The sequence below is a fragment of the Pipistrellus hanaki genome (genome assembly GCF_964339955.1).
Source record: "Pipistrellus hanaki genome assembly, chromosome: 7".
Classification (NCBI taxonomy): Eukaryota; Metazoa; Chordata; class Mammalia; order Chiroptera; family Vespertilionidae; genus Pipistrellus; species Pipistrellus hanaki.
The window spans coordinates 86,140,277-86,167,671 of record NC_140509.1 but is presented as its reverse complement, the minus strand read 5'-3'; the positions used below and the strand labels follow the sequence as shown (position 1 = coordinate 86,167,671).

The window sequence follows — 27,395 nt, the reverse complement described above, 5'->3', positions numbered from 1 at the left end:
GCCACCGGGGCGGGGCCTGCCTCTCCGGCGCGGACCCAGCGGAGGCGGCCGTCCCGCCGCGCCCGCCGCCATCCACGTGCGGGGCCCGGACAGGTAGGTGCGGCCGCCGCCGCGGCCCGGGGGGGGGCTCCGGCCCGGCTCCCGCCGCGGGGCGGGCTCCCTGGCGCCGGGAGGGGCCGGACGGGACCGGAGCGGAGGGAGGAAGTGAGAGCGCGGGGCGCGGGGCTGCCCGGAGGCGGGGGCCCGGCCTTTGTGCGCCGCGGGCGCCGGCGGCGGGGATGCTGCGGCTCCGGCCCCGCCCGCAGACCCGGGCCGCGCGGAGCGGGGGAGGAAGGCTCCGGTCCCGGCGCCTCTTTGTGCCCCGCAGCCTGCGCTCCCCGCCCGGGTTCCCATGGCAACCGCGAGCGTACTGCCCGCGCCGGCCGCGGGGATGGAGTGGCTCCGGGGCCGGGCCCGCCGCTCCCCTCCGCGCCCCGCGCGTGGTTTTTCCCTCCGCGGCGGGGCTGGGGGAGGGGGTTGCCAAGGAAACGGGCTCGGCCGCCTCGTTATTTACCTAGTTTTGGGCCGTGCGTTCGTGCGTCCTGTGGAGTCCCCTCTCCGGTCCGCGTGGGAAGCGGGAGGGGCTCAGTGCCCGGTTGTGCGGGGATCGGACCTGGGGGGGCGGAGACTCACGTCCTCATGGGCCGGGGGCGCCCAGAAGAAACTTTTAGGGGCGGCGGGCCCAGTCCTGGACTCAGCGCCCCCAGCCTCAGTGCCCGGGGGAGGGGCCCGCCGCAGGGACCCTGAGGCACCGGGTCCGAGTCCCGCCTCGGGAGGGTGACCGGAGAGGTGGGTGCGCCGTGGGTGGTCCCCCACGCCTCCCAGCCTAGGTGAGGGTGCAGGCTGGCTCTCAGCACCCTCCTCACTGGAAAGAAAGTGTGTGAGGGCGGAGAGTGTGTGTGTGAGTCTGCAGGTGTGTGTACAGGTGAGTGGTATGTGCATAGCTGTGTGTAGGTGAGTGTGTGTCTGGGTGGTGTAAGGGTGTGTGTGTGTGTAAGTGTAGGGGAAACGGGCAATTCGGGAATCCTGTTAAAACTACTGAGCCTTGTTAACACCCTCGTGGGGAGATAAAGAACTGATTTTCAGGAAAACTATAAAGCAGGAGGGAGAGCGTCGTCCAGTGATGAGCAGAGTTACGTGTGCCTGGAGTGGAGTTACACGTGCTTAGGCCGCGGGGCCTGTTCGCAGGCGGGTGAACCGGCATGCTGCCTGTCCATGGCCCGGTACCGCCATCCCACACCAGCCGCCTGCTCCCCGCTCTGGCCAGGGCCTGTCGGGGTGGAGATGTGCGGGTCGGAAGCCTCACAGCCTTCGCTCACGGAAGTGAAGCCTCGTGGCCCAGCGGCCTCCAGGGACAGGGCTCTCAGGAGGGCCTGGCCCAGAGCCTCGGCCCCTGTTACCCACGGGCTGTGTAAGCTGGATGGCCCGCCCCTAAGTCCTACCCAGGCAGAAGTCACGGGCATGACTGAGGGCCTGGGGGCTGGGAGGGCTGTGTGTGTGCGGGGGTGAGGGGGGGGGGGCGAGGAGGAGCTGGGGGCACGCACAGCAGCCATCACAGATGGCGCTCTGAGGGCCATGCCTGGCCGGCAGGTCTGCGATGCTCACTGTGGGCCCAGCACTGGTCCTTGGAGCCCGGAGGTGGGTGCTCTTGGGTGCTCAGACCCGGGAACTAAGCTAACAGGAAGCCCGTGGGACGGAGCCCTGGGAAGAGCGCGGAACCCTCCGGAAGCACAGCCCGGCGTAGACAGAACCCGTCCTGGAGCCGCCGAGCAGAGACAGCTCCGCAGCCTGGACCCGGGCGGCAGGGGCGGCTGGAGGGGCGCCCGGAACCCCCTCTGCAGCCGGGCTGGCACCCTGGCAGCGGGAACCACTGTCTGCGGGGCTAGAACCCGGGTGCGGTGGTGTTTGTGAGGCAAATAGAGCTGGGCTCCGCGCTCTCACGATTAAACACATCAGCCAGGCCTGAGGACACGCAGAGGTGTGCACAGAGCGGAGGAGGAGGAGGAGGAGGAGGAGGAGGAAGAAAAAGAGGAGGAAGAGGAGGAAGAAGAGGAAAAGAAGGAGGAGGAGGAGGAAGAGGAAGAGGAGGAGTGGAGGGAGGAGAGGGAGGAGGAGGAGGAGGCATGGCTAGGGAATGGGGAGGGGAGAGATGGGCTTCCAGTGGTCAGAGAGGAGAGGATGCTGGGGGTCTGAAGGGGAAGAGACAGACCTCCCTGGGAAGAAGGCGGGGCCCCAGGGGCGGGGTGCTGGGCGGGGCGGGGCCCCAGGGGCGGGGTGCTGGGCGGGGCGGGGCCCCAGGGGCGGGGGGGGGGGTGCTGAGTTGGGCGGGGCCCCCAGGGGCGGGGTGCTGAGCTGGGCGGGGCCCCCAGGGGCGGGGTGGGGGGGTGCTGAGCTGGGCGGGGCCCCCAGGGGCGGGGTGCTGAGCTGGGCGGGGCCCCCAGGGGCGGGGTGCTGAGTTGGGCGGGGCCCCCAGGGGCGGGGTGCTGAGCTGGGCGGGGCCCCCAGGGGCCGGGTGCTGAGCTGGGCTGGTCCAGCCAGGAGCAGGCTGTCCTCCAGGTGGGAGCAGGCGGGCGCTGCCTATGGTGGGAAGGGCTGGGGAGCAGATTCTGGAATGGCAGAGTGTTGTTGGGAGCAGAGCAGAAGGGGCGGCGGAGAAGGACTGAGGAGGCCCAACCCGCCCTGAGGACTGAGCCCTGCCCCGGACTGAGCGGAGCTGGAGCGGGAGGCTGCCCTCCAGTCAGACTGAGCCAGGAGGGAGTGTGGGAGGGGAGCCCGCCCGCGCCCACAGCTCATCCCAGTGAGGAAGAGGGTGTGTGGCAAACCCGCTACCTTCTGTGCCGTCCGCTGTGCACATGGTGATGGGCATGGGAGATGGCGCTCACAGCGGAGCGGTGTGTGACACGGAAACAAATGTTAGAGAATGTGATCCAGCCGCGCTCAGCGTCTCCGCCACTTCCCGGAGCCTGGCACTCAGATTCCGTCTCTGCCCAACACGGAACCCTTGGGGGCCCGTGGGGATCCGTGGGGATCTGTGGGGATCGGTGGGGATCCGTGGGGATCTATGGGGACCTGTGGGGATCTGTGTGGATCTGTGCGGATCAGTGGGGACCCGTGGAAATCCTTCGGGATCTGTGGGAAGCAAGCCTGGACCATCAAAGTCGGCTCCGGGTGCGGACGGGGATCACTGCGGCGGGAGAGGAGGCTTCAGTCACGGCCTCTAAGGTCTCTGGGGTGTTCGCGACGTGCCCAGCGCTGTGGGCAGGCTGTGGGCAGGCCCGGAGCCGGTACAAACGGCGACTGTGGCCTGGCAGGCAGCTGTTAGAGCGTCCTGATTCCCAAGGTTGCGGGTTCAACCCCCGGTCAGGGCACATGCAAGAATCAGCCAATGAGTGCATCGATAAGTAGAACAACCAATATCTATCTACCTATCTCCCCCCCCCTCCTGTTCTCTCTCTCTCTCTCTCTCTCTCTCTCTCTCTCTGTCTTCTCTCCCTCTCTCTTCTCTCTCCATTCTCTCTCCATTCTCTCTCCCTTCCTCTCTCAAATCAATCCAGAAAAAGGAAATAGCTACTGTTTAAACTAACAGAGTTTTCAGGGAGATCCCGTGCGGGCTGGTCTTTGTTTTCTGGCGGAGCGGGAGGAAATGTTTCAGAGTAAGAGCCGTTCTGGAGAGCATTGTCACGACCACTATCCAACCCGCCTTCCTCCGGTTTCCAAGACGCACTCGGGCTCCCTAAACATTTCCTGTTTCTGTTTGGTCTTCCTTTGATACTCCGTCTGGTTGCTCTACTTCCCTGACCCTCAGTCCTGCCTTTCAGTCACCCTCGTTCATTCATTCATTCATTCATTCAAAAGCACATGCATACATACACACACTCATCCTCCAGTCACCATTCATTTTTCACTCAAAACACGTGGCATACCATGTGTCGGGCGCTGTATTATGGATCTGGAAATAAGTAGGAGAGAAGCTGTTTCATGGGAACAGACAGCAGGTGGGAACGGTGACCGGGGACATTTACAAATCAGAGGAAGGTGAGGGAAGGCCCCTCTCCTGGCCTCGAGATGAGGGGCAGAGCTGAGGTCTGACCCAGGCCGCTGCCTTCTGACCCTCCTGCCGGCCCATCGCCACGGAGCCACCCACCCGTCCTTCCCATCCGTCCCTTCTCATCTGTCCTCCCCATCCGTCCTCCCCAGCCGCACTGCAGGGCACACAGACGCAGCAAGTATTTCTGGAATGAGGAGCAGCTATCCTCTGCCTGGGACACCTTCCCCTCAGGCCTCTCCCAGCCTTTCCTGGGGCAGAAGAGGCCAGAAGCCGAGCCTCGGGGTGGAGGGAGGAGCAGTGCTCCAAGGCCCTGGGCGTTTGGTGGTGGGTGACGTGGGGGGGGGGGGGGGAGGCCTGGGTGAGGCGGCTGACCCAGCAGCAGGCCATCAGTTCACTGTGAGCGGGCCTCCGCCCGCCTTAGACCAGGGGCTGGACTTGGCCCAGAGGCTGCTCCTAAGGCCCCGCGCTCAGGGCCCCACGGCGGTGGCGGCGGTGGTGGAGGCGGAGGCAGTGATGGCGGTGGCGGAGGTGGTGGAGGTGGCGGTGGTGGAGGCGGAGGCAGTGATGGCGGTGGCGGCGGTGGTGGAGGTGGCTGTGGCGGTGGCGGAGGCCAGAGGCGTTGTCCTGTGGTTGGCCGTCAGCCTCCGTTTCTGGTTTAAGGCAGAGCGCTGTCTGAGCAGACATGCTGGCCTTAGAGCAGCCCGGAGGAGAAGGGGGTAAGAGTGGGCCAGGCGCCGTCTCTCCGCCCTCCTCAGCCCCTCCAGCCGGCCCCTCTGCGGCCAGAGGCTCCCAGGCTGATGCAGTGCTCCAGCCTGCCCAGACCCCGTGCCCACCCGCCCTGCCCCCACCGGCCGCTGCCCTGGTCCGCATGCAGTCAGCATCACTGGAACCCCTCCTCTGGTGCCAACTGCCCCGGCTCCTCCCTCCACTCTCGCTCCTGTCCCTGGAGGGGGCAGACCCACCGGCCAGGGGTACCGCTCAGGCCCAGACTGGGCCTCCAGTCCGAGAGGTGGCAGGTCCTTCCCCAGATGTGCATAACCCTCCTGCGTCCCCCGCCCCCGGTGCCTGGCCCAGTCCTGACCATCTCCCTCCGTGCCAGCCGTCCTCCCAGCCGTCCTCCATAAACAACGCTTGCGGTCTTCCTCGCTCCAGCTTAAGGACTGCCCTGGCTCGGGCTGGTGGCAGAGCCCCGGGCCCTGAAAGGAGAGAGGTCACGGTCAGAGGTCACGGTCAGCTCTGCCATGCCAGGGCCTCTAGCCAGGTCCTCCCTTGAAGATGACATCTTGTCAGGCAAATTCTCAATCTTGACACTGTTGACATTTGGGGCCAAATAATCATCTGTGAGCGGCGCTGCCCTGTGCATTGTGGGATACTCAGCAGCCAGGTACCAGGAGCACCCCCCAGGCCGCGGAGGCCGCAGACATTGCCAAATGCCCCGGAGCTCCCTCCTCCCCCCAACCACGGCCTTAGACCAGCAGGTCACACCCGGTCCCAGCAGACCAGTCCTCCCCTGGGTTACAAAGACCCGTCCCACCCAAAGGGGCAGCTCACGCATTTGAACTCGTGAAGAGACAGAAGCTACTGGAATGAGCAGAGGCAGCTCCGCCTCAGAAGCGCTCAGACTCGGAGCCAAACCTGCTGGGGAAGTCGCCCGGCACCTCTGGGCTGGGCAGCACTGCACCCACCCCATCCAGCGCCAGGAGGGCCCACCCCGCCCCTCTCCGGGGGAGGGACTGGCACCCACAGAAAGAGGTGAGGGCCGCACCCAGGCCCGCCTCCTCGCCTCCGGACTGGCGAATGGGGTCACAGCTTCCCGCTCCACACCCAGCACCCACCGCCTCTGTCTCCAGCTTCTCCCTGGGAGGAGGCGCCGCTTCCCGCTGTCCCGGACCAGCCTCTGCGCCGCTCAGGTAGGGCCCCTTCCAGCCCAACTGTGACTCCTGGTCCGCATGCAGCCAGCATCACCAGAACCTGGGGGCCGGGCGGCCTGGGCCGGTGATGACCTTCATCTGCTGGCTTCTCCCCTCCAGAGTCAGCTTGCGGGCGTGAACCTGTCTGGCCTGTGCTCCCAGCTTCCCCGAGATTCCAGAACCCCTCATGGCAGGTCCCCCCAGTCCCACACCAGCTGCGGTGCGCACGCCCCGGGCCCAGAGATGAGCCAGACCGTTCTGCCTGGGGATCAGGGGGCCCCTATGGAGCATTTTAAGAGTTTGGGGAGGAGTGAGCCCACCTGAGGGGGGGTGGGGGGCTGCAGAGGAGGGGCCAGTCTGAGAATGAACTAGAAGCCGAGCACAGAATCGGGTCCCTGGTCGCGGGCGCTGGCCCTGGGTGCTCTCCTGTCCGGTTCTCCCCGGGCTCTCCCTCCTGTTAGTGTCGCAGTGACGTCGGTTGTGCACCTCCACGCCAATCACGCCTCCCCCAGCCACGGGCCCTGTGCCCAGAGCTGCAAGCTGCGAGCAGTGGCTCAGCTCAGCTCATCTGGTCTTATCTCATTTCTCTTATCTCATTTCACGGGGACTCCCACCCCGCGGGGGCTGGGTTATCTTCTTATCTGACCTGAAACCGAGGCCCAGATTGGCTTCTCTGGGGCCGGACCGCCTGGGGCCGCCGCCTGTCACCCCACCCGGTGCCCAGGGACTGGTTGAGTCACATCTGCAGTTGTTCCGATCCTGCGGGCAGCGGGGGGAGCAGCAGGTCACCCAGCGCCATCTGCTCTGCACCCCATCAGCCTGCTGCTCCGACAGGTAGGAGGACGGAGGTTCCACGGGAAAGGAGGCAAAGGAGTGAGAGTGGGTTTACCGGTTACCAGTTACCAGTGGGCCGGGCTCCTTGGTTTGGGCACAAGGTGGTTAATCTTCCCTTAGCCGGCAGCTCTGGAAGGGCTGCACTGGGGGGGGGGGGAGGGGGAGGGGATAGGGGTAGGGGTGGGGGACGGAAGGATGTACAGCTCCCAGCCGGGTTAGAGTGTCCTTCCTGTAATCAGAACAGAACAGGTGAGCAGCGTGGTCAGCACATCTTAGCTGATGGCGGCCCCGATATTCTGTTTCTGCCCCGGACAAGCGAGGCTCCGGCCACCGGCCAGGGGCGCCGCTCAGCCCAGACTGGGCCTCCAATCCGAACAGAAAGCCTCCGCCGCCTTCTGTGCGCACAGCCCTTCGCCAGTTCCCGTCCTCCGGGGTGGAGGGCTTCCATGGCACCCGTGTGCAGACACACACACACACACACACACACACACACACACCCGGTCCTGGGGACGGAGGAGGTGGGTGAGGCAGGCCGTCCCGGAAGTGTCCGTTCAGGTCGGGGAGCCGGGAGAGGAGCAGAGGGGGCGTGGAGGTGCCGGGTTATTTCAGTTGTTCACACCGGCTTCCGTTTAGCCACACGGGACTCCCTCCCCTTCCCCGCGGCCTCTCCCGACGCCGGACTTCGGTTTGTCCGGAAGGCGGTCGGGTCTGGAGCAGCTGTGCTCCCGCTTCTCCGCCCGGAGGATGCGTCTGCGGGAGCTCCAGCCGACCCTGCCGGGCTGGGCCCCGGGCCGGGCTCCGGGCTGGGCTCCGGGCTGGGCTCCGGGCTGGGCCCCTGGCTGTGCTCCGGGCTGGGCTCCGGGCTGGGCTCCGGGCTGGGCCCCGGGCCGGGCTCCGGCTGGGGTCCGGGCTGGGCTCCGGGCTGGGGTCCGGGCTGGGCCCCTGGCTGTGCTCCGGGCTGGGCTCCGGGCCGGGCTCCGGGCTGGGCTCCGGGCTGGGCTCCGGGCTGGGGTCCGGGCCGGGCTCCGGGCTGGGCTCCGGGCCGGGCTCCGGGCTGGGCTCCGGCTGGGCTCCGGCTGGGCTCCGGGCTGGGCTCCGGGCCGGGCTCCGGGCTGGGGTCCGGGCTGGGCCCCTGGCTGTGCTCCGGGCCGGGCTCCGGGCTGGGCTCCGGCTGGGCTCCGGCTGGGCTCCGGGCTGGGCTCCGGGCTGGGCTCCGGGCTGGGCTCCGGGCTGGGCTCCGGCTGGGCTCCGGGCTGGGCTCCGGGCTGGGCTCCGGGCTGGGCTCCGGGCCGGGCTCCGGCTGGGCTCCGGCTGGGCTCCGGGCCGGGCTAGGGCTTGGCTCCGGCTGGGATCAGAGTGTGGGGCCTCGGGCTGGACTCCGGGCCGGACTCCGGGCTGAACTGGGACGGGGTGCAGGGCGTTTAGGGGAGGTCTAAGGGGAGGCTGAGTAGAATACTCATCTGTCTTATGCTGATGTTCCAAGATGAGGTTTAGTCTCCTCATCTGCCCCGGGCGTGGGGACAGCTGGCCTCTCCTGAGGGATGAGGTAAGCCACGTGCCCCCTGCTGGGAGGAGAGCAAACCGCTCACCCGCACTGTCCTCGGCCCAGGGGGACGGGTGTACCAGCCAGGCGCACACTGCCGTTCCTGACCTGCCTCGGGCCCTGTCCACCTGCCCTGAGACTCCCGGTCACACTGTCTGTGCACTGAGGGCCGGGCGCCCGTCTGCTGGTTGTTTGCTGACACTCAGGAACGGGAACGCTCCGATGCTGCCAAACCAATGGGCCCATCCCTTCCCTGCGATTATTTCTCTCCCGCCGATTTCATTAACGAAACGACACCCTGGCCGGCCCCCAGCGCTCATTCACAAGCCCTCCGCCCGCGCCTGCTGCATGCTGGCCCCGGGGCTCCGGGGTGCGTGGCCGTCGGGGCGGCGCTTCCAAAGCTCAGTGTCATCCTCCGCTCCTCTGAGGCCTGGAGTGTCACCGAGCGTCCCGGGCCGGCTGGCGCCGTGTGGCCCGCGCCCTCTGTGTGCGGCGCCTCGAGAGGAGTGAGGTCCGCAAGCAGGAAGGACACACCCACCGGCAGCCTTTCTTTTTAAAAATAGTTTTACTGATTTCAGGGAGGAAGGGAGAGGAGAGAGAGACAGAAACATCCATGATGAGAGAATCACTGATCGGCTGCCTCCTGCACGCGCCCTACTGAGGATTGGGCCCATAGCCCAGCATGTGCCCCTGACTGGAATCGAACCCGGGACCCTTCAGTCTGCAGTCTACCCGCTGAGCCACACCGGCGAGGGCTAGACTCGCTTTCTTAGGAACCTGGAAGTCCCGGAAGAGGGCTGTCTGGAGCCACATCTGATCTCCCTCTGGTCCTGGGCACGGGGCTCAGGCTGAGTGGCTGTGAGGGGGGGCGGGGGTCGAGGGTCTGCAGGAGTGAGTCCCGCAGCGAAGACCAGACTGAGGCTCCAGAGTCCGCAGCGAAGAGGGAGGCAGACTGCGGCGGGGCGGACGCCGGGTGCCGGTGCCGGAGGAAGCCGGGTGCTGGGCGCCGGGGGAAGAAAGGCCCCCTGCGGGGTGTCGTTCACGCACCAAGTCCCCCCTTCGAGTACACGGTTGAGTGACTTGTAATCGGTTCCTGTTCAGAGTTGTACAAGCACCTCCACTTCCTGCTTTTAGGGTGTCTTCTTGCCCCAAAAGAAGCCCTGCCCCACAGGCAGCCAGCACCCAGCCCCTGGCCTCTCCGCCTGGGTCAGCCCTAGTCCACTTCCCGTGGAGGGCCGGCCAGCCTTCCCTGTCCACAGGGCCACACGGTTTCTCTCAGTGCATGTGTGTGAGCTCCCCCATGCTACAGTCAGTACAGGAACTCACGCTGTGGCCGAGTCACATCGCAGGGCGTAGCAGTCATTGGTCACGGGCTGTCCCGTGTCTCTCGGCTGCTGTGAATCCCGCTGCCATCCACATCCATGGGCACGGTTTGGCGTGGACTCCTGTGAGCGTGTCTCCGGGCCGCTGATTTCCGGGTCACGCGGAACAGGTGTTTTCCTCCCCCAAACCTGGGGCTGAGGCAGCGCGTGAGTTTGCGTGGATGTCTCGGCTTGCAGGTCCAGGCCCCTTTGCTGTGCAGACTCCATCCGTGTTCTCAGCGTCAGTGAGGAGTTCTCACCCTGGGGCACCAGGACGGGCGCGAGGGCTCCGGCGTCGGGGCGCTGGGCTGGAGGCCTTGGCGGGATGGTTGGCCCCGGCCTCGGGCCCTGGCGGGCCGGGGTCCCTCACCTCGCTCCTGTGCCCGTGGGCCGCGTGTGCAGCCGGCGGGTGCGTGCCTGCTTCTTTGAAGCATTGTGTTTCCAGAACTCTCCACGCCGCCAGGACGCGCTCTTAGAAACTAGGAAGTCCTGGGCAGAGTGTCCGTCGAAGCCAGGACACGTGTGCTTTTGGCAAGGAGCCATTTCTGGTTCTCTGATTTGAGTCTGTCGTCACTGACCTTCGAGAGTTAACTAATTGCTGGGCTAAAGCTCAGCTCGAGGACTGAGGAGCGGTCTCCCGCAGTAACCCGCTGGTAAGCTGTGCTTCCCCGGAAGGCCCCGTTGCCAGGGCGCCTCGAGGTTGTGTAGGATGCATGCTCCCCGTGTTCCCTCTGTGCGGACAGAGGACGGCGGGACGTCTCCGCAGAGCCAGGGGGAGGACAGCAGTTTGCCTGGTCCTCACCCCTGCAGGAGGGGCGGCCGCCTCGCCCTGGCCGCCAGCTTCATGGAGAAGGCGGAGCCGCTCAGTGCGCTGTGGGTGTGCGCCGCGTGAGACTGCGCGTGCCTGACGCAGCGGAGGAGGGTTTTCAGCGAGTGTCTGGGGGACAGCAGGGCGAGTTGTTGGAAATGTGGATCCTCCGAAGCATCACAGCCAATCACACCAACAATGACTGTCCGGGGCCACGCAGTCACTCACGGGGAGACGGGGAGAGAGGAGGAGGAAGAAGCAGGGTGGCAAGAAGTGTTCAGAGATAACCTGGCCCTCGGTGCGGACTGCGTCGCGGCAGTAAGACGCAATGACGGACATCGGTGTGACGGGGTGGGCATCGTGGGGGCCGGGGAGCGCTCTCGCTGAAGGTTGGGGAAGGACACCGACATTGATCTAATGTGAGAGCTCGCCTCTATTTAAAGTAAGACGTCTCCGCAGTGGCTTTTCTGGCGAAGAGAAGAGGCCGGGAGAACGGAGCCCAATGTCAGCGCGGTTACAGGCTAACATCGCTGCCTGTTAGAGCCTTACAACCCCCTCCCCCTCCAACATTTGTTTTTATTGATTTCAGAGAGAGGAAGGGAGAGGGGGACAGAGAGAACATCAGTTGGCTGCCTCCTGCACGCCCCCTTCTGGGGGTCAAGCCCGCAACCCCGGCCTGTGCCCTGGCCCGAATCGAACCGTGACCTCCTGGTTCGCAGGCGGCCTCACCCGCTGGGCCACACCGGCCGGGTGGGGACCTTACAGCCGTCACGTGCCCGGTGCTGGTCGTGAGCACGAAGCCAGGACGTTGTCCCTCTGGAGACGGGTCTAATCGGAGTGATTGGATGGAGATGAGATGTATCAGGGGATCTGGAGACTCAACTGGAGTCAGGGTGTGTTGACACCTGCTTACCCTGGAAGAGGTGGGAGGGGTTCTGGGGCTGGAAGTGTCCCCGGGAAGGGCTGTGGTCCGGGGGGGGGGGGGGGGGGGGGGTATCGTGCTCCCCCACGTTGCACAGGGCGGCCCTGAGCATGCCCGCGGCTCCCTCTCAGAAGTCCAATGGGCGGTGTGACTCAGGCTGAAACAATGAGTAAGAACTAACCAATTTTTTTTAATGAATGGATCTTTTTTTAAAATATATTTTTATTGATTTCAGAGAGTAAAGGAGAGGGAGGGAGAAACGTCAACGATGAGAGAGAATCATGGATCGGCTGCCTCCTGCACGCCCCCTACTGGGATGGAGCCTGAACCCCCGCATGTGCCCTGACCGGGGATGGAACCCGTGGCCTCTCGGTTCACAGGTCGATGCTCAGCCCCTGAGCCACACCGGCCGGGCCATGAATTTTTAACTGAATGGCTGACCGGGTAGCTTCGAGGACAGGCGATGGATGAACACAATTACCGGTGGATTAATGTGCGTCCTCAGGAATCCCAGAATAGCTGTCCCCCGTCTGCCTCAGGAGCCGGGCTCGCGCCCTCCAGGAGCCGGGACTGAAGCTGGGAAGAGGAGCGCAGGCCGCCGCGTCCCAGCTCGGCCGTCGTTAACGAGACTTTTCAGGAACAGCCAGTCCCTGACCCCAGAGGCCCTCGTCCCTGAGCCGCAGTGTCTGCGGTCCGCCCCCCTTTCCCCCCAGAAACGAGGGAGCAGGACGCCAGCTAATCTGGGCCTCACACCAGCAGCCCGGCCGCCATCAATGATTCATGCCCGGAAAGCATCTAAGTGCATTTGTTTTCTAATAACTCTCTCCCCGGCCCATTAGGCATGAATCAAGTCAGGGAAATGGCGGCCCGCTGGCATCTCTCTATGAAAATCAGAGAAAGAGAAGGTTTAAAATCCAGCTGCATCGATCGCCCGCTCCCCACGCCCTTCCAGGTCCCAGGCTGGGGGCTGGCCCGGAGCCCAGTCTCCAGGGCCTGAGCGGCCTCAGTTTATACCGGAGACTCCGGGGGAGAGCATGTGCCCTGGAGCGTGGCAGCGGGTGGGTGACCGGTGAGGGGTGCGCAGGGCACCCCAGTCCAGAGCCCTGGGAGGTGGAGCCCCCAGGTCACCCGTGACCTCACCCAGAGCAGGTGTGAGCTCAGGCGGTCTTTCTAGGAGGAGCAGCATTTGAGCCGAGCTGGGGGGAGGGGAGGGGTGGGGGGTGAGGGGTGGGAGCATAGGGGTGGGAGGTGAGGGTTGGGAGGTGAGGGATGAGAGGTGAGGGGTGGGGGGTGGGAGGTGAGGGTTGAGAGGTGAGGGGTTGGAGCCTAGGGGTGAGAGGTGAGAGGTGAGGGGTGAGGAGTGGGAGGTGAGGGGTGGGAGCCTAGGGGTGAGGGGTGATGGGTAGGAGGGAGGTGAGGGTGTTGGGGAGAGAAGGCTGAGGCAGAGAGGGCAGCTGGACGGATCCCAGAAATGCGGACACTCCCACTGGCGCCAGGAGCTGGCGGGCTGAGGCCCGAGCCCAGCGGCCGGGGTTCTCGGAGGAGGAGCTGCGGACCGGCCCGCCGCTCAGCCTGTGGGGCCTCCGTCCCCTCCCGCTCAGGGTGCTGCGGGGCCAGCCCGACAGGCGAACCGGACTGAGGCAGGGAGGTGGGAATCGAGATGAAAAGAAAGACAGGAAAGCAGGACCCGGAGGCCTGCGGCAGCTTTACTAACTGTAAAGCCCTTCGCACAAACCCCGGGGGGCCCGGTGAGGGGCTGCACTCCGCTCCTCCCCGTCCTGGGGACAGAGGAGCCACATTCTCGGCAGTTACAGGCCCCTGATCCGCTGTGGACGCCGCTCTCTTTCTGCTGACAATGGGAACGTGCCCTCGGAACGAGTCCGGGACCCTGTGGGCAGGGGATCGAACCCTATCGGTCCCTTCGGTGCAGGGACTCTGTCCGCTGCCGCCCGGTCCCAGCCCGGTGCCGGGCAGCTGGGGGGCCCTGTCCTGGGAAGGCTGCGCTGGGCCAGCGCTGAGAAGGCTGAACAGGGACAGGCAGCCAGCCACAGGCGCTCCATCGCCGAGGCTGCTTCCTCTTCCCTCCCCTTGGGGCCGCCGTGGCGCCGGGGGCGTGGCTCAGGGCTGAGCCTGGCCCCGGAGCAGCAGGTGCCTGTTGGGTTCCTGGTCAGGCCACGTGCGGGCCCCAGGAGGGGGTGCAGGAGGCAGCCTGTTGATTATGGGATCATGGCTCTCCGGCTCCGCTCCCTTCCTGTCTGAGACTCGCTCACGCCACCTTCAGGCAGAAAAGCAGCTCGCGTCCCTGACTGCTCTCTCGCTGGCTTGTCTCTAGGCTCCAAGGCCGGCCTGCTTCCCCGGGGAGGACTGTGTGGCCGTGGAGGGGCCTCGCCATGGACCTCGTGGGGCTGCTGAAGTCGCAGTTCCTGTGCCACCTGGTCTTCTGCTACGTGTTCATCGCCTCGGGGCTCATCGTCAACGCCCTGCAGCTGCTCACGCTCCCGCTCTGGCCCTTTGACCGGCAGCTCTTCCGCAGGCTCAACTGCCGGCTGTCCTACTGCGTGTCCAGCCGTAAGCGTGCTCCTCCCGCTCCTCTCTCCTCTCTCCCCTCCCTCTCCTCCCACTCCTCCCGCTCCTCCCTCCTCCCTCCCCTCCCCTCCCTCCCTCCCCTCCCCCTCGTCTCTCCTCCCTCTTCTCCCTCCTCTCCCTGCGGCCGGCTCTGCAAACAGGCTCTTACAGGTTCACTGGGCTCGCACTGTGCACTGTGCTACATATGTATTTGCTTCTGTTTGTCTGGATGTGGCTTGAAGTTGTCTATTTTGTCCTCGCTCTTAACACATTGGTGTTTTTTTGTTTTTTTAATATATTTTATTGATTTTTTAAGAGAGGAAGAGAGGGATAGAGAGTTAGAAACATCGATGAGGGAGAAACATGGACCAGCTGCCTCTTGCACACCCCCTACTGGGGATGTGCCCGCAGCCACGGTACATGCCCTTGACTGGAATCGAACCTGGGACCTTTCAGTCCCACTGAGCCAAACCGATTTCGGCAGCCTATTGGTTTCTGAATGAGTGACGCCAGTGGCACACCATTCAGCAGGCACAGAGGTGTCCTACGCAGAGTCAAGGTGCATTCTGTGTTTCTTTAGATTTCCTCCTCAGGGGGCATTGGTGTTTGATTTCTTAGTTGTGTCTACAGGAATGCATGTGTGTGGAAACATGGGTCTCGGTGAGTGTGCGGGTGCAGGTGAGTGTCTGATGTGTGTAGATAGATGATGCAAACACATATTTGAGAAGCTAAATGGCTTTTCTTTTTCTTGCTTCTTTAACTTTATATTTTGAAACTAGAGGCCCAGTGCATGAAATTCGTGCACGGATAGAGTCCCTAGGCCTGGCCAGCGATCAGAGCCTTTCGGCTGCTGACCAGGGCCTTCCTTCCCCAGCTGCCGACTGGCCTTTCCTTCATTCTGTGCCACCCCCTAGCGGTCAGTGCACGTCATAGTGAGCGATCCAACTCCTGGTCTCTAGGTCGAACTCCCGAGGGAACACTTTGCATATTAGCCTTTTATATATAGAGATGATTTGAGATTTTCATACAGTTGTAAGAAATAATATCGAGAGATCTCATGTGCCCTTCAGCCAGTTTCCCCCGATGATAATGTCTTCAACACCATAGTATAGTATCCCAACAAGAAAATTAGCATTCACACAATCCACCAACCGTATTCAGATTTCTCGTTTTATAGCATTCCTGTGTGTGTGTGTGTATGCACGTGCTTGATTTTACTGGACTATTAAAACATGACTAATTTAAGTAGCCTGAACTTCAAAAATGAACATGGAAAAGGCAGATCAGAATAATGGGGAGTCTAGCAATGGGTTTTATAGTTGATGGACCTTAAATCTTTACCTGTTCTCCACAGTAGAAAATGTAGTTCATCAGTAGCAAATATATCTATTGGTGTGTATATATTTGAAAATATGAGCTCTTTCAAATTAAGCCATTTAAAAATCTCTACAACCTTAGATGATGCCAAGAATTGCTATCATTCTGAAACCCTTTAGAGGAAGCAATCCAATCTGAATTTGAATCAAGACAATAAAAGTTGCATACAGTGTCCAGATGGATTACTGTGGACCCAACCCGTTATTTTTAAACCTCAAGACACTCATGAGGGGAAAGAATGATAGGAACATCCTTATTCTTTTTTTTAATATATATATATTTTTTATTGGTTTTAGAGAGGAAGGGAGAGGGAAAGGGAGAAACCTCAATGATGAGAGAGGATGCCCTAGCCCCGTGGTCGGCAAACTCATCAGTCAATAGAGACAAATATCAATAGCACAACGATTGAAACTCCTTTTGAGAGCCAAATTTTTAAAACTTCTTCTAACGCCACTTCTTCAAAATAGACTCGCTCAGCCCATGGTATTTTGTGGAAGAGCCACACTCAAGGGGCCAAAGAGCCACATGTGGCTTGCGAGCCGCAGTTTGCCAACCATGGCCCTCGCTGGTTTGGCTCAGTGGATAGAGCATCGGCTTGTGGACTGGAAGGTCTCGGGTTTGATTCTGGCCAAAGGCTCACGCCCAGGTTGTGGGTTCGATCCCCAGAGGGGGACAAGCAGGAGGCAGCCGATCGGTGATTCTCTCTCATCGTTGATGTTTCTCTCTCTCCCTCTTCCTTCCTCTCCGAAGTCAATAAAAACATCTTAGAAAAAAAGGGCCCCTTGGCCACGGGTCCGCGTTACAGGCTCCTCTGACCCAGCCCCGGTCCTCGGCGTCTCTGGGCGCAGGAAAGGCGTGCCCGTCGAGCAGGCAGAGGCGGTGTCCCTGCAGGGGGACGGCTGGCACAGGAGAGGGAGGCCCTGTCTCACCCGGTAATTTCAGCGTCTTCTCCAGCTCCAGCGTGGGCGTCTGTGTAAAGGAAGGCAAACCCACAGAGCTGAGTGACGGCACCGTCCCTGAAACCTGCTCTCCTGTCACCTCACACCCTCGCAGGCCCTCAGCCTGCAGTCTGACAGGCTGTGTCTGCACTGTCCCCCCTCCAGAGGTCAGACGCGTGGTTAGAAGTCGGGGTCCAGGCAGCTGTTCTCTGTGGCGTTGACGGGGTGTTGGGGTGTCAGGGTTCTGTGCTGGGGCCGTGGGGCCTGCCCGGTGTTCCCGTGAGGAGGCTGTAGGCTGGCTTTGCCCCCACGTAACCCTGTGGTGGCCGCCAGCCAGGCAGAACAGGAACGTGGGACTCCGTGGCTGCGTCCAGAGGAGGGTGTGAGGTGCCCGATGTCCTGACGATGGGCCTTCGCCTTGCTCCTCCGCTCCACCCAGAGCTCTGCCCACCCGCCCTGGCCTGTGCCCCGCCCGGGCCCTGTGCCCCCCCCAGGCCCTGTGCCCTGCCCGGGCACCGTCTCTGGCCGGGCTGTCCCATCGCCGCCAGGAGCAGACCCCCGGGCAGCGCCGTGTGGTCAGGGCCGCTCTGTGCAGCCAGCGCCGCGCTGTCCGCGGAGCGGGCCCCTCTCCAATGGTCGGTGAATGAATGAACACGGAGGCCACCCCACAGGAAGGAGCCCGTGGGAGCAGGGGCCTCCAGGGCGCGGCAGCTGACCGGCCCTGACCGGCCGTTCCAAGGGGGCCTTTGCGGCCTGGCCGGGGGGCAGCGGGGGCAGTGAGAGGACGCAGGGAGGGCAGCAGCAGGCCGGCCGTCATCCAGCCAGGGTGTGAGTCACTGCTCACCGGGAGCTTCGCGTGCCAAATAGGCGGCGTCCCTCCGGGCGCACTCGGGTGCTCGTGGGCATGTGACTGACCCTGTGCTGCGGGCCCAGCAGCCCTCTGACCGGCAGGACCAGATCCTCCTCCACGTCTCCGGCCAGAAGCGGCCCACAGGCCAGTGCTGGCTAAGGCTTCCCTCCTGGGTCGGGGGCTGTTTGGAGTCTCTTCCCCCCCACCCCCCCGTGGCTCACCTGCACCCCATCATGAAAAGCACATTCCAACAGCAAGGCCCTTCGATTCCACTCGGCAAGCATTTATTGAGCACCTGCTGTTTGCATGTCCCAGGCCTTGTCCTCGCTGAACTGCACCTTCCGGACTGGGGCCCAGGCCCTCAGTCCACAGGCCGGCACTCAGTCAGGGTGGGCGGGCCGGGCATGTGGGGGAAGCTGGAGGACTGGCTGGATGGAGTGCCACCTCCTTGCAACTCGGTGTCCAGGAGGAAAGCAGCAGGAAACCGTCTAGAATGGAGGCCAAGCCAGCGCCCAGGTGTGCAGAGCCGCCAGGAGGCGAGGAGGTGGCGTATCCGTCCTGGGACCTGAGGTTTCAGGGAACCGGGCTGGGGTGGAGCCCGGAAGAGGGGTGCCCGAGGTCGGGGAGAGGTGGGCGTGGCCGGGAGGTGGGTGTGGGGAGAAGTGAGAAGCTGGCCTGGCTGGCCAGGCACGGAGGACCCCCCCACCAGGTGGGGCCTGGCTGCCTCCACAGCCTTCCTGAGGGGCAGCGGGCAGGGGTCCGGACCGGGATCCCAGACCCTGCAGAGGCTGGACGGGAGAGGTGCCCGGCCGTTAGCTTCACAGCCGTGTGTCCCCGAGGCTCCGGGGGCCGAGCTGCCCACCTGCTGGGCCGGAGCTGCCGGAAGTTCCCAAAGTCGGCTATTTTCCCCATTTCTGTGCGGGCCGAGGGCCAAGGGCCGGGGCGCCAGGGCCGGGGCTGGGCGGCCTGCAGGAGGGCAGTGCCCGCAGAGGCCGGGCGTGGACAGTGTGCTGGGCCAGAACCATCCTTGTGGTTCATGTAGGAGTTTTCTGAGGAGGAGATTTAATTGTTAACCTAAATAAGTGCCGGTGGAAAGTTACACCATAGAAAGCTATTATAAATCCCTAATTATGTGTATTATGGTAGAGAGGACATAATTAATGTGTAATCGTGTAATTACTAAATCAGATAAAGGCAGTTACGAAAATGCCATCTTCCTTTGTTGCGCTCTGCACCTGCCGAGCCCGGCGTTGACACGTGCTGGCACGCGGGGCCGCAGGGCTTTTCCGCAGGGGCTTGGCCCCCGGACCGGAATGCTCCCCCGGGCGCCCCTGCCCGCAGGCCCCGAGGGAGGGGGCGCAGCGGTGGGAGGCACCGGTTTCTGGGAGCTTCTCCCGATCGGATGTCGGTGGCCCAGGGGTGTGCCCTGCCTCCCGGGAAACCCTGGGATCTCACCGGCCGCGTGGGAGGAGGGCAGCCACTCCCTCTCCGTGTCCTCGGCAGCCCCTCTGCTTCGAACAACTGCTGACCCGTCCATTAGGTTTATTCTGGGGCCAGAATATAATGGTGGCCACGGGGGGAGGGGGGATTTGAAAGCCAGGGCGTCCACCCTGGGAATGTCCACGGCTCACAGCCGTCCTCCCTGGCACCCGGTCCCAGTAACATCCCTGCGTCCAGGCCCCTCCCAACGGACCTCCCGCTTCTGCCAGCTCCTCCCATCAGCCTGTAGATGCCCCTTTCCCCTCAGCCAGAGAGACCTTTCCAGAAGGCAGACTGTGCTGTGGGCACAGTGACAGCTCACTGGCTCCATTAGGAAACCAGCCCTCTGTCTGCCCCTGTCTCTCCCCGCCCCTCCCCACCCACTCCGCCCCTTCGGGGACCACAGCCTCCTGTGCTGTAAACCCCAGGCGCTGCTCAGTGGTCACCTGCTGTGGGCAGCGTCTCTGCACAGCCCACGGCATCTCCAAGCTCCTCCTGACCCTATGTATAGACAAGGACGCAGACGCGGAGGGGACAGAGAAATAGGCCGAAGGTCTCCGGCCAGCGAGCGACACTGGCCTGGCTGCAGCCGGCATGTGTCTGACACTCAGCACCCCTCTGTCCTAGGACAGGTGTCTCCTGTCCCTTCACAGCAGGCCTGGGAGGGGAGCAGCCTGATGTTCCACCTGCTGTCACTCCCAGTCCCTCACTGCATGCCCGCACACAGTAGGCCCCCCCTGCACACAGTAGGTCCCCTCCTGCACACAGTAGGCCCCCGCCTGCACACAGTAGGTCCCCGCCTGCACACAGTAGGCCCCCCCCTGCAAACAGTAGGTCCCCTCCTGCACACAGTAGGTTCCCCCCTGCACACAGTAGGTCCCCGCCCGCACACAGTAGGTCCCCCTGCACACAGTAGGTCCCCGCCCGCACACAATAGGTCCCCACCCGCACACAGTAGGTCCCGGGTGTGTTGAGAGCACCGTTCTGGGTCCTGGAATTGGGCTGGGTTAGGGGACCATGCAGCACAGTCCTTGTCTGCCGGGCTTGTCCACAGCAGGGACACACTCTCAGGCTGCATCCGGGCTGGGACTGGCGCTACGAAGGGGCTGGGGAGCGTGTATGCAGGGGCCTGGCCTGGCCTTGGGCAGGGAGAAAACATGGGTGCCCCAGGTCCTCTGATGGCGTGTAGAAGTATCCCAATCAGTCCCCTCCCGGAATATTAAGAATTCTGTACACCATTTCAGGCTGCCTCTCGGAGCTCTGTACACGGCATGTATCCTTAATGGTGTCGAGCTTTCTGATTTATTTTTCCCCAAGGAACTTAATCCAGACAGGAGAGGGACTTGTCTTCTCAAAGCTCCTCTCCTGCCCTGAGGCCGTCCTGGAGCCATTCTCGTTCTTCCTTCTGCCTCTGGGCCTGCCGGGGGGATGGGCCCGGGGAGGGGTCTGCAGCCTGGCCCAGCCCCCTCCCAGCCTGGGCGGCAGCCGGCCTGGGCCGAGGTGCGGGGTAAGCGGCCCCTCGTCTGTTGCAGAGCTGGTGATGCTGCTGGAGTGGTGGTCGGGCACGGAGTGCGTCATCTACACCGACCCCCGGGCCTACCCCTGGTTCGGGAAGGAGAATGCCATCGTGGTTCTGAACCACAAGTTTGAGATCGACTTCCTCTGCGGCTGGAGCCTGGCCGAGCGCTTCGGGGTCCTGGGGGTGAGTCTGACGCCGTTCGCCTCCGCACACACCTCTCCCGTGCACACACCTCTCCCGCGGGCACACACCTCTCCCGCGTGCACACCCCTCTCCTGTGCACACACCTCTCCCGCAAGCACACACCTCTCCCGCGTGCACACACCTCTCCCGCGGGCACACACCTCTCCCGTGCACACACCTCTCCCGCGGGCACACACCTCTCCCGAGTGCACACCTCCCGCGGGCACACACCTCTCCCGTGCACACACCTCTCCCGCAGGCACACACCTCTCCCGCGGGCACACACCTCTCCCGCGGGCACACACCTCTCCCGTGCACACACCTCTCCCGTGCACACACCTCTCCCAAGTGCACACACCTCTCCCGCAGGCACACACCTCTCCCGAGTGCACACACCTCTCCCGCGGGCACACACCTCTCCCGTGCACACACCTCTCCCGTGCACACACCTCTCCCGCGGGCACACACCTCTCCCGCGGGCACACCCCTCTCCCGCGGGCACACACCTCTCCCGCGGGCACACACCTCTCCCGAGTGCACACACCTCTCCCGCGGGCACACACCTCTCCCGTGCACACACCTCTCCCGCAGGCACACACCTCTCCCGAGTGCACACACCTCTCCCGCGGGCACACACCTCTCCCGTGCACACACCTCTCCCGTGCACACCCCTCTCCCGCGGGCACACACCTCTCCCGCGGGCACACACCTCTCCCGAGTGCACACACCTCTCCCGCGGGCACACACCTCTCCCGTGCACACACCTCTCCCGCAGGCACACACCTCTCCCGAGTGCACACACCTCTCCCGCGGGCACACACCTCTCCCGTGCACACACCTCTCCCGTGCACACACCTCTCCCAAGTGCACACACCTCTCCCGCAGGCACACACCTCTCCCGAGTGCACACACCTCTCCCAAGTGCACACACCTCTCCCGCAGGCACACACCTCTCCCGAGTGCACACACCTCTCCCGTGGGCACACACCTCTCCCGTGCACACACCTCTCCCGTGCACACACCTCTCCCCGGGCACACACCTCTCCCGTGCACACACCTCTCCCGCGGGCACACACCTCTACCGCGTGCACACACCTCTCCCGCGGGCACACACCTCTCCCGCGGGCACACACCTCTCCCGTGCACACACCTCTCCCAAGTGCACACACCTCTCCCGCAGGCACACACCTCTCCCGAGTGCACACACCTCTCCCGTGCACACACCTCTCCCAAGTGCACACACCTCTCCCGTGCACACACCTCTCCCAAGTGCACACACCTCTCCCGCGGGCACACACCTCTCCCGGGCACACACCTCTCCCGCGTGCACACACCTCTCCCGTGCACACACCTCTCCCGCGGGCACACCCCTCTCCCGCGGGCACACCCCTCTCCCGCGGGCACACACCTCTCCCGCGGGCACACACCTCTCCCGAGTGCACACACCTCTCCCGCGGGCACACACCTCTCCCGTGCACACACCTCTCCCGCGGGCACACACCTCTCCCGAGTGCACACACCTCTCCCGCGGGCACACACCTCTCCCGTGCACACACCTCTCCCGTGCACACACCTCTCCCAAGTGCACACACCTCTCCCGCAGGCACACACCTCTCCCGAGTGCACACACCTCTCCCAAGTGCACACACCTCTCCCGCAGGCACACACCTCTCCCGAGTGCACACACCTCTCCCGTGGGCACACACCTCTCCCGTGCACACACCTCTCCCGTGCACACACCTCTCCCCGGGCACACACCTCTCCCGTGCACACACCTCTCCCGCGGGCACACACCTCTCCCGCGGGCACACACCTCTCCCGCGGGCACACACCTCTCCCGCGGGCACACACCTCTCCCGTGCACACACCTCTCCCGTGCACACACCTCTCCCAAGTGCACACACCTCTCCCGCGGGCACACACCTCTCCCGCGTTCACACACCTCTCCCGCGGGCACACACCTCTCCCGCGGGCACACACCTCTCCCGTGCACACACCTCTCCCGTGCACACACCTCTCCCAAGTGCACACACCTCTCCCGCAGGCACACACCTCTCCCGAGTGCACACACCTCTCCCGTGCACACACCTCTCCCAAGTGCACACACCTCTCCCGTGCACACACCTCTCCCAAGTGCACACACCTCTCCCGCGGGCACACCCCTCTCCCGGGCACACACCTCTCCCGCGTGCACACACCTCTCCCGCGGGCACACACCTCTCCCGCGGGCACACCCCTCTCCCGGGCACACACCTCTCCCAAGTGCACACACCTCTCCCCGGGCACACACCTCTCCCAAGTGCACACACCTCTCCCGCAGGCACACACCTCTCCCGTGCACACACCTCTCCCATGCACACACCTCTCCCGTGCACACACCTCTCCCGCGTGCACACACCTCTCCCGTGCACACACCTCTCCCGTGCACACACCTCTCCCGAGTGCACACACCTCTCCCGCGGGCACACACCTCTCCCAAGTGCACACACCTCTCCCGCGGGCACACACCTCTCCCGAGTGCACACACCTCTCCCCGGGCACACACCTCCCGCGGGCACACACCTCTCCCGCCTCCCCTCACCCCACAGCTCCCCGGGCGTGGGTGCTGCCCCCACACTCGCCCTCGGACCTGCCGGACTGTGCGTCTGACCTGCCCTCCCCAGGCCCCCGGGGTGTCCCTGGGCCTGGCATCCGGCTCCCCAGGGCAAGAGAGAGGAGGAAGCACTGGCCCCCGCACAGCCTCGGGCCCCGATGGGCCTTATTCTGCCTGAGAGCGGCTGTGAGCCGTGTGTGCCCGGGAGTGCCCTCATCCCCCCCGGCCAGCGTGGAGGCCGCCGGCCACACCGCGCCCTCCAAGTCCCCGCAGGGTCCCCGCTCAGACACTCCGTGCGTTCGCAGAAATAAGGGACCTGGTGAGCCAGGGACTGACTGGGTCGCTGCCGGGCCAGCCTCCACAGTGCCACCTTCTGGGGCACAGCCTCAGGCCTCGGGCCTCCCCAATCGCAGCCCGGTGGGCCGGGTCCGAGGGTAACTCCAGCCTGGCGGGGCCATGAAGGTGGCATCATGGGCCCCGCAGGCGGCTCAGCTGAGGACAGAGAGGGCGGAGGGCTTGGAGAAGGTCACAGCTCCTGATGGCTCAGTGGGCGGGAGGCGGTCACTGCAGACCCTGGGCCAGTGGCCTCCGGGGCCACCCGTCCTGCCTGTCCCTGTGCCTGTCGCTGTGCCTGTCCCTGTGCCTGCTCCACACCCTCCCCCAGGGCAGACAGGCCCCGCCCCCTGGGCCCCAGGCCGTCCCCCTCGGCCCTGGGGCGAACACTGACGCCTCCTCTCCTGGGAGCTCCCTCTCCCTCCCCCCTGACCCGGACCCTCCGTCCGCTCAGGGCTCCAAGGTGCTGGCCAAGAAGGAGCTGGCCTACGTGCCCATCATCGGCTGGATGTGGTACTTCACCGAGATGGTCTTCTGCACGCGCAAGTGGGAGCAGGACCGCAAGACCGTGTCCCAGAGCCTGCTGCACCTGCGCGACTACCCCGAGAAGTACTTCGTACGTGAGCCGGCCCCACCCCCGCCCGCCAGAGCGGCCGCATGGCCCTGCCCGCCCCACTGTGCGCATGTGCCGTCTGCCCACTGTGCGCACGCTGCCTGCCCCACTGTGCGCATGTCCCTCCCTGCCCCACTGTGCGCATGCGCATGCTGCCTGCCCCACTGTGCGCATGTGCTGTCTGCCCACTGTGCGCACGCTGCCTCTGTCCTTCACCTGAACTCACTGTGCGGCAGGAAACCCGGGGATGCTCGCTCTCTTCTCACTCAGGATACCACCCCCCCCCCCACACACACACACACACACACACTCAGGATCCCACTCCCCCCCCCTCTCACACACACACACACACACACACGCACACACACTCAGGATCCCACTCCCCCCCCCTCTCTCACACACACACACACACACACACACACACTCAGGATCCCACTCCCCCCCCCTCTCTCACACACACACACACACACACACACACTCAGGATCCCACTCCCCCCCCTCTCACACACACACACACGCACACACCCCGGCAGCCAGGTGTCCTGCCCTGAGCTGTCAGCGGAGGGTGGCGGGTTCTGGGTTCACCCTGAGGACAGGTGGGCACAGCTGCCAGGCCACCCCCCCTGGCCACGCCCAAAGCCTTCTGGGTCCCTGTGTGTGACTGTGTGAGGGGTGGGGCGTGGGCCTGCGGGGGGTGTGACTGCGGGGTGGGGCGTGGGCCTGCGGGGGGGGGGGGGGGGGGGGGCGTGGGCCTGCGGGGGGACCAGCGTGCGCTGTCGGCCCCTGACCCCTGTCTGCCCCTCAGTTCCTGATCCACTGTGAGGGCACTCGCTTCACGGAGAAGAAGCACCGGATCAGCATGCAGGTGGCCCAGGCCAAGGGGCTGCCCAGCCTCAAGCACCACCTGCTGCCCCGCACCAAGGGCTTCGCCGTCACCGTGAGGAGCCTGCGGAACGTGGGTGAGGAGCCCCGCTCGCCCCGGCCGCGGGAGCCGCACCGTGCGCACGGCTTTGCCGGGCCGGCGTCCAGCTCTCGGCTCAGCCGGGGGTGGGGGGGGGGGGCGCAAGGATTGCACCTGCCTGGTGGCCAGCGGCGTGGAGGTGTGGCTGCTGCCTGCCTGCCTGAGCACAGCCCCCCTCTCTCTCTCCCTCTCCCTCTCCCCCCCCTCTGAGGCAACACTGCCCTCCGCTGCTCGGCACCAGGACTGCAGGGCCGTGGCCGTGGGGATCCTGGGTCCCGTGTGGCCCACACCCTGTCCGCCCAGTTAGACCAGCTGGTGGTTTTTTTTTTTTTTTCTTCTTGATTTCAGAGCGGAAGGGAGAGGGAGAGGGAGAGAAACACCAATGATGAGAGGGAATCATTGATCGGCTGCCTCCAGCACGCCCCCTACTGGGGGTTGAGCCTGCAACCCAGGCATGTGCCCTTGGCCAGAATCGAACCCAGGACCCTTCAGTCCGCAGGCCGATGCTCTGTCCACTGAGCCACACCAGTCAGGGACCAGGGTGTGGGTTTGCTTTGCGTTTCCTGCTCTGTTGCCTGATGCTGCGCCGTGTCCGGTCACCTGACTGGGGCCCTGGGCTCGGTGAGCAGAGGGAGGAGCAGTGCTGCCCCGTCTCTTGTCAGAACTTCCCGGGTCCTCCTCAGCCAGCCCCTCCGTTAGAAACCTCGTTCTCTCCTGAGGGCCAGCCCTCCCCACCTGCCCCGTCTCCGCGGGCGGGAGGCCGAGGGGCCTGGCCGCTGGCTGTGCGGGCCAGCTGGGCGCCGGCGGAGGGAGACGCAGCCGTGGAGCGTGCTCTGTCCGCGCGGCCCCGCTCTGGCCTGGGCCCTGTCTCCCGGCACCGGGCAGCCCCGGGGAGGGTCCGTGGTGGTGAGGACAGCGAGGCTCTGGGGCGGCCGCCCGGGGCGTCAGAGGCCCGTTCTTGGATTCTCAGCATGTTTCAGGCTCTGCAGTGCAGTCCCTTAAGGACCCCAGGGCCTTAGTCTCCTGCCCGCCCTCCTGGGGGATGGGGCGGGGGGTCCTGCCAGCGCTCAGCACCCCGCAGTGAGTCTGCTTGGAGGGCTCCCTCTCCCCGCTGCCCCGGCCGGGCTGGGGGCCGCCCCGGCGGACATGCTCTGCACCGTCCGGCCTCCGTGAGCCTCCGGTTCTCGCGCCGGCCTTGGTGCCGCTGGTTCTGACATGGGCCACGCGGTCACACGGGCCACGCGGTCACACGGGCCACACAGTCACACGGGCCACGCAGTCACACGGGTCTCATGGTCACACGGGCCACGCGGTCATACGGGTCTCATGGTCACACGCGCCACGCGGTCACACGGGCCTCATGGTCACACGGGCCACGCGGTCACACGGGCCTCATGGTCACACGGGCCACGCGGTCACACGGGTCTCATGGTCACACGGGCCACGCGGTCACGTAGGCCGTGGCCGGACGGGGAGGCGCAGGGAGGAGCCCGAGGCCCGCGCCCCCACCACCCGCTCACGCTCCGATCGCTGTTTCCCGTGTGTGTGTATACGAATCCAGACGGCTCACACGCTCTATACTGCTCTGTATTTGTTTTGTTTTTATAGTTTCAGCTGTATATGACTGTACACTCAATTTCAGAAACAATGAAAACCCCACCCTGCTGGGCGTCCTGAACGGAAAGAAATACCACGCAGACATGTATGTCAGGTGAGAGGCCACGCCCTCCGGGGAGGCCACGCCCCCCTAGTGAGCAGATCACAGGACCACGGCCCTGCTTCGGGGACTTGCCTGATGCCCGGGTCCGCAGCCTGTGCTGACCAGGCGTGTTCCCCCTGCAGTCACGTGATGGCCTCACAGGACACCCCCTGTCCACTGTCAGTGCCTGGGTGAGGGCTCCGCCCAGTGCTCTCCCAGCTCCTGGCCGTGGGCTCCGGCGGACACACGGGCGTCAGTGTGCACAGCCGTGTGGAGATGCGTGTGAGGGCTGTTCCGTGGACCCCTTCTTGGAGGATGTGTGCACCACGCACACGCACACAGACACGTGCACATGCCGTGGCCTCTCCCGTGTGCGCGTGGCTCGGGCCTGAGCGGTTTTATTGACAACATGCCCCCGGTGTTAGGCATGCCAGGTCAGTCCCTCTTAGCGGCTTACAGAGGGGTCAGACCCAGCCCTGCCACGTGGTCGGGATTAGCGGGAACAACGGAAAGACAGCATGTGAGTCATGCATTGAGGCCCCATGTGGGGACCCCGTGGGGCGGGCTCGGGGACCGGGTTTGGCGGTGGACTGTCTGACTGAGAAGGTCTGAGCGCCCTCAGCGGGAGACCAGCCAAGCATTGTAGGACATGGTCATCGTGTCAGGGCCTCCCGGTGCCACACACACCCCGGGGCACCCACAGCCCCCGTTACACCGTCTCCCGCCTCGGAGCCGCTCTGGTTCCCCTTAAACAGGGAAGAAGCGTCACGGTGACTGCTGTTCCCTGTGTGAGCCTGCAGGGGCCGCCGCCCTGTCACCC

General features: G+C 64.6%; 1 protein-coding gene across 1 annotated transcript in view; it reads left to right on the top strand.

The window, feature by feature from the left end:
• Positions 1–27,395, top strand: part of AGPAT4 (1-acylglycerol-3-phosphate O-acyltransferase 4) — a 33,340-nt gene continuing 5,945 nt past the window's right edge. Inside the window, exons 1-6 of the mRNA XM_084890915.1 lie at positions 1–93; positions 13,798–14,033; positions 20,207–20,376; positions 23,757–23,918; positions 24,721–24,874; positions 26,485–26,587. Coding sequence (XP_084747041.1) covers positions 13,856–14,033; positions 20,207–20,376; positions 23,757–23,918; positions 24,721–24,874; positions 26,485–26,587 — 767 coding nt within the window. The 5' untranslated portion in view covers positions 1–93; positions 13,798–13,855. The remainder of the gene's footprint in view (positions 94–13,797; positions 14,034–20,206; positions 20,377–23,756; positions 23,919–24,720; positions 24,875–26,484; positions 26,588–27,395) is intronic.